At 39.7% G+C, this 6,686-nt stretch overlaps 1 protein-coding gene across 1 annotated transcript in view; it reads right to left on the bottom strand.

Moving 5' to 3' along the window:
• Window positions 1–565: 565 nt before the first annotated feature.
• med13 (mediator complex subunit 13) overlaps window positions 566–6,686 on the bottom strand; it is a 99,849-nt gene continuing 93,728 nt past the window's right edge. The window contains exons 25-30 of the mRNA XM_023342105.1: window positions 6,423–6,581; window positions 4,584–4,772; window positions 3,737–3,873; window positions 3,487–3,651; window positions 2,214–2,314; window positions 566–1,666 (exon numbers count right to left, since the gene is read on the bottom strand). Coding sequence (XP_023197873.1) covers window positions 1,534–1,666; window positions 2,214–2,314; window positions 3,487–3,651; window positions 3,737–3,873; window positions 4,584–4,772; window positions 6,423–6,581 — 884 coding nt within the window. The 3' untranslated portion in view covers window positions 566–1,533. The remainder of the gene's footprint in view (window positions 1,667–2,213; window positions 2,315–3,486; window positions 3,652–3,736; window positions 3,874–4,583; window positions 4,773–6,422; window positions 6,582–6,686) is intronic.

Genomic DNA, 6,686 nt, shown 5'->3' with positions numbered 1-6,686 from the left:
TGCATAACAGAAAGCCCACTGACTGTGAGGCTGACATGATATATTCACTTAGTGCTAAAATACAAGACAATGAAATAATTACATATTAACTGAAACACTTGCATAGGCTTTTTGAATTAAATATTTTTTTACATTTAGCTTAATATTTAACAAAATATTTTGATTAAATGACATTTAAATTCTCTTTCTATGATTTTATTAAATTGAATTTTGGCACTTAAGCACCTCTATAGGCAGGACACTGACATTAAAACAGCAAACTTTTCACTTTTCTGCGATGATAAGATTAAATACAAATGTAAAACCTGGCAATATAGCTTTTTAGCATCAAAAGAGCTTGACCTACTCCATTTACAGTCTGAGACTGCCACATAGCAACAGTCTTTAGTCAGAGGCCTCTTCAGATTTGTTGCAAGACTGACTGCTAGCGGATGTCCTTCCAGCCCACAGTGTCATCATCCACGACGACACTCTGAAGACACTTGCATGATTTGAATTACATTTAATTTCTTCTACATCACAGTTCACCCTCCCGCCCAAAGCAATGAACACAAGCACAGGAAAATAAGTTGACACACTTTATTCCTAAAACAGAAGCCACACCACCAACAGCTGGCGTGTGATTCATATATAATTATTTATATATATATATATTTATATATTGCAGTTTGGTTTTTGTGTCTAAATGTGTGGTATAAAATATTATATACAACAATGTACCTCTTTATTTGAACACAGTGAAGTTCATTGCTGTACAAGTCCTCTGTAGCTACAGCTTTGCTGCAAGTCCTTCATGCTCAAAGGCATGAAACATAATTCTCCACTCTAATTCTTCTGTACATTGTGACAATACAAATATTCTGCCTCCTTTATAAAAAAATAATACTCTAAAAGCAACCTACTGGGACTTTTATTTTATTTTTATGGGTTTTTTTCCTTTTTTTCCGGTTTCTTTTATTAAGACGATTACATGTCTGAGACCAATTGCTTTAAAGCAGGAAGGCTGATATAAACCTTCATTTTTAATATATAAAAGGTAAGAAATATGACAATTTATACATTTAAAAACTTACAATAAATAAGATAGATGCAGGCATTTTTCATTTGGATACTATTTCATCTAAAGCCTTAAAAAGGAATTTCTCGTATTAAAACCAGAGATCCATTTTGTTCAGTTTTTCCTAGATCAAATATGTCCCTTTTCTTCCAATAACTTTACAAATAAACTCTCTAATACGGACTGGCCAGTGACTCTGCTGCCATGCTACATTACCATGACAAGAAATCTGTCATTTCTCTCACGTTCATTTATCGGGACTCAGCTTCGAGCTCCTCCCATCCCTCCGCTCTCCTTTACTCCCTTGTTGCCAACGTGTCGACTCTGTGGGCCTGTAGCAGCCACAGGGGGTCGGAAGCAGGGACTCCATCTGGGTACAGGATCCAGCTCTGTACTCCCGGTGTCGTCCTCGCACGATGCGACCGGTTGCTTTGCTCCCTCTCTGAAATGCGTCTCCGTCAGTAACAGGCTGCTGGTTACAACATGGTCATGATGAAGTTGTACATCTGGTTGAGCACCACAAAGTGAATAGGCAGACATGATCTTCGGTCCTGCGTTGCTGGGTCGCACGTCAGCCAGGAGAGAGCGTTGTACTGCTCCAGCACAAATCTGCTCCAACACACACACACAAACTCTCAGTTGTGTTTTCATTCAATTTAAAAGGTAGCTCTGAAAATCTATGTAGCAACTACTGTAGGTCTGGGTGGCTTAAAAATAAAATCTCAGATTTTTTTTTGCTCCATACCAGATCCGATTTTAATTGATAGTTTTTCCTCGGGCTAAGTGATAAATCGATTTTATCGACTAATCAAAATTTTGGCTTTTCAAGATAAAATTTTTGATGCCGATCCTGGACATTCTGTCATCACTCTGAACTATGGACACTCGAGGAGTGCATTGGTTAAACAAAACAAAAACAAAACAAACAAAAAAATACAGATTTTCCAAAAATTAAATAATCAAAAACCAAAAATTCGACTGACAGCCCATCCCTGTTAGAAACCAACAAGCAGTTATTCAAACTTTGCAGGAAATGTGTGAGGTTTCACAGGAAATTCACTCTATAAATGGAAACTGGGCTTGCCAAAAGCCAGGAGGGCAGCAATAGTAATCTGTGCTCTTGAATCCAGGTGGAGAGTGGAGTGGAGTTGTTTACCTGAGTACGTCTGAGGTCTGATTGGAGTCGAGGGGGTGGGAGTGCTTGCTATGCAGCAGTTCGTCTGATTGCACAGTAGACACATGTAGGTGCAAAGAGGCCTGAGAGAGGGAGAACAAGGAGAGAGCCGGTGTCACATGCACGCCATCAAACGATTTAACCTTTTATTTCATCTCATCATAATAATTATTGATATTTTCACTGCAGCGGGATAGCCATGGTGAATGTGTAGCCAATTCCAGAGGCAATAAATATCCCTGGCAAATCACTGTGCAAATATTCAAGCTTGGACTTAACTGGAATAAAGGCTCACAAAGCTCTGAATGCGCCTCTAGTAATTTACTTTTCACAATCTGCTCAAATCTTTTATAGTGTTTTCAAAGGCTTTTGCAGTTTTATGGAGTGTTGCATACTGGAAAGAAAATCTCACACACCACTGCAAGTCATTATTTTAATTTCAGATTATTTGTAATAGGGTTACTTTATTAAAAATCAATCTGCCTGAAAGTACTTCAAGTTAATGTGGGATATGTAAATCTCTTGTCACAATATCTACTCCATTCATGTACATCGTAATATATTGGGGTATATTTGAAAAGGTAGTTTGTTTCAATAATTACTGCATGTTCAAAAGTTTGTACTCTAAAGTCATACAGAGTACAAACGGCGTTATCACATCAGAATTTGGCTACAGCAAAAAACAAACAAAAAACAAACAAGAAAAACAACAAACTGCGTTTCTCAGAAAATCAGAATACACAATATCAATAAAAACATATTTTTTTTCATATGAAATGTGGATAGTGAATGTAACAGTTTGCCCGGCAGAAGGTCACTTGCCGTTCTCAGACTTCTGTATCTTAGAATATTAGTGGAACGTTGAGTGGAAGGGGAAAAAAAGTGTGGCAAAAAACGGCATTAAACAAACAAGAGATTACTGCAACCTCATATAATAAATACATTTTAACTTTTCGAGTTGAAATACTGGAACAGATCAAGTTTGCACTGGTCTTCTAATTTTCTAAAATTCACATGTCTGTAAAGCCTGAGAAGAAGCAGCTCGATGGGACAAATGAGTAGGTTCTGTCCAACAAATAATGTCAGCAGCACATTATGTTCTGATGTTAATCTGGGGCGTATCTGATTTCAAGAACACCTGATACAGGTCGATCAGATTTACATAAAACCTTAATAAGCTCTTTTTACCTGGATTGTAATTATATTTTTAAAGTAACCGCAGTGTAAGGTGCTACTCAAACTATGTGGGGGCTACCTTGAGGAAGAGCGGACACTGGTTCTGAGCCTGTGAACAAGCTGACCAGAACCAGTCGGGCAGTGGGCCGGCCTTCGCTGTGGAGACAAGGTAGCCAAGCGCCAGGGGTTGCTGCAGCAGGTTGGGAACCTCTTCATGAGACTCCATCCGGTCTGTGCTCTGACCCTGCAAAATGGGGGAAAGCTGGACGTTAGCTCTGCTAGAATCCGTCGCATGAAAAAATGCGACGGATGCGTGTGCGCCGACCCACCTTACTGCCGTCTACTCCATGGTGGTAGTGAGGGCTGGGGGAGTGTACTGGGGAAGTGGTGGGGGAGATGTTAATGATGTCTGGGTCCAACTCATTCTCCTGGTCCAGCAGGTCAAAGATCCCAATATCAGACCCATCTACGTTCAAGCAGAAAAACAAGTTACGTTTAGGGACGCACCGATCCACTTTTTTCACTTCTGATATCGATACAGATATCTGAGGTTTAGTATCTGCCGGTATTGATCCAGTACAGAAAAAAAGAGTGCAGACTTGACCTAAAATGTTTCCTTTATTAAAAACAGACATAAATGTACTGAATTACAAATTTATTTAATAAACACACCAATAGCTTCACAAGCTTGGTCAAACATGTTTAACCTTCTCCCCAAAAAACCAGAAGTTTAATTTATTCATTCAGTGCAATTAAGAGTATAACAGCCAATAAAGAAACTGAAACTGACAAAAACAATAGGTTGAATACATTAGTCAAACGTGTAAGAATAAAAGCATAGAAGCAAACAAAATATATTAATACCTAATCTAGAATTTGTTTTCAATATCGGGACCGATGCAGATATTAATATCGAATCAGTGCATCTCTTTTTAATGACCAATTTTTTATTATGAAAAAGGAACTGAAATGCAAGTAAAAATAAACCAAAGAGAGAAAAAAAGTGAAAGACCCTAAAAGGTTTGTCCTGACAACTAAATAAAATTATTTGAATCAAGCAGAAAGGAAAATAAAAAAACATAAGAAGTAGCAAAATGTAATGAACTAAACTGAAACTAAATAAATAAGTAAATAAAAAAACAGTGACAGTGAGACGGATGAGGGAGCGCCACTGACCGGTGGTGGGGTTGAGGATGTCGATGTTGGTGTCGATGTTGGTGTAATTGGAGCTGGCGACCTGGAGAGAGGCGGAGGTGGGAAACACCAGGATGTGGGTGCAGGAGGTGTCCTGCGGGGTGTTGAGCTGCGACGTCTGCATGTTCAAGGTGGTGCTCCGGCGAAACACGGAGCCTGTGGAGACGGAGTCTGGGAGGAACAGAGACAGAGAGTCAATCAAAAACAGTGAGGAGATGGGGAACGGGACACAGGAGGAGGAATTCCTTCATACAGCTTAACCTGTTTCTGAATGCCTCAAACGTCCCTTAAGCTTCTGGCCATAAGCTAAGGCTAATATTAAACAAAGATAATTAAAATTCAAAAATACTTTATTGATCACGAAGGAAAATTAAATGTTGTTCCTGTTGGCAAGAAAGATCTCTTGAGTCGTAGAATCAATAAATCACTAGCACAGAAGTAGTAGGCTAAGAGACTTAAAAAAGTAACGCTTGAAGAAGTTGAAGAAAAATAATACACAAATAGAAAATGGTACCAAAGTTATTTCTGAGGTTTCCAGACTCCAGAGAACCACAGTGAGATCCATTATCCACAAACGGAGAAAACATGGACGTAGCAGCGGGCTTTCCAAGATTAAAAGATCCAAGAATGAACCAGAAGGTCATAAAAGATCTAAAGCACTGCAGGCATCACTTGCTTGAGCTAGCATCAGTGCTCATGACTCAACAGTAAGAACAAAAGAAAAGAAAAAAAAAGTGGGAGAGAGACTGGACTGGAGAAAAATGTGAAAACATCAATGGAAGAGCTCTAATAAAAACAACATTACTGACCAAAAAGGACACAAATACAAAAAAACCCCAACAACAATATGCAAGACTTTTTGGGGAAAAAAAATCGAGCGGAACAAAAAGTTAAACATTTTGGAAATTGTGGCTCCTGTTGGATCTAAGGCTGCTTTCACACAGCGGGACGTATTTCATGTGGGGTTTTGGGTAGGGGTAAATTGGGTTGTTGCATATAGGCAAAAAAGGAGAATTTGGGTCACATTCATCTGCTGTGTGGACATTGCCATACTGAAACATGATACAATAAAACATGGTGGTGGGTAATTTGATGGTTTGGGGTTGCTGTGCCTCTTCAGGATGTGATTTTGATGAAAGGGAAACTTCTGGCCATCAGCTTGAGACTTTAAGCTCAAGAGCACACAAGTTATTCAGAGAGTTTAGACTTAAATCTGACTGTCGCATGACCATAAATGTATCACTCAATTCTGCAGAATTTCTCTAAACAGGTTAACCTCTTTTACGGTTTGAAATATTTCAACGTAAAAGCAGCAAAAACTGAAGAAATCTATAGAAGTAAATAAGCACTAAAATGTTTCTTTACAACATACAAATGATGTAGCAACATTGCCGTAGCACCTGTTCTGTTTTTTGTCAGAGGTTAAGCTTTCGCTTTGAGAGCTTTCCAAGCAGGCGATGTTCTCCGCTGAGCATAACTCTACATAATCCTGGCATGATGACTGACACTTCCCCCAGCTTGAGTCCCCAAAATAAACCCATCGATCTGGCTCTCCATCACTGAAACGAGATCGATGGGGATCTGAGAGGCAGTGCTTCATGAGAGAAAGGTACACCAATGTCTCCACTATCAATCTGCTTTGGACAAGGAGGCGGATATATTTGTGATTTGTGGAAGCCATCCATCATGCCACACGCACACAAGCGCGCACCGAGAGTGCGCTCCTTCAAAGCGGCCAGTTTAAGAGGTGCACATTGCAACTCAAACTGAAAAAGTCATATTCATAATCAACACTTAGACAATGATGTGCACATGTTCTACCTGGCATGATGATGAAGGATCCCTGCGGCTCCATGGCGACCAAGCACACACTGAGGATGCTGGGAGTGTCGGAGGAGGAGATTCCACACATTCGACACATTTCCTTCAGACGTCGGCTGAGTGACTGCAGGTTTCTCCTGCTCAACAAAATGCTCCAGTCTGAGATGTGGAGACAGGAGAGATGCGGGGATTTAATGAGCAAGTGATGAAGTGCTGCTTTTTGTTGGAACTGTACACTGTAAAAGATGCATACCGATCAATTTC

Source organism: Xiphophorus maculatus, chromosome 11 (genome assembly GCF_002775205.1).
Source record: "Xiphophorus maculatus strain JP 163 A chromosome 11, X_maculatus-5.0-male, whole genome shotgun sequence".
In the NCBI taxonomy this organism is placed as follows: Eukaryota; Metazoa; Chordata; class Actinopteri; order Cyprinodontiformes; family Poeciliidae; genus Xiphophorus; species Xiphophorus maculatus.
The sequence above is the reverse complement of the archived record's forward strand: the minus strand, read 5'-3'. Positions and strand labels throughout refer to the sequence as shown.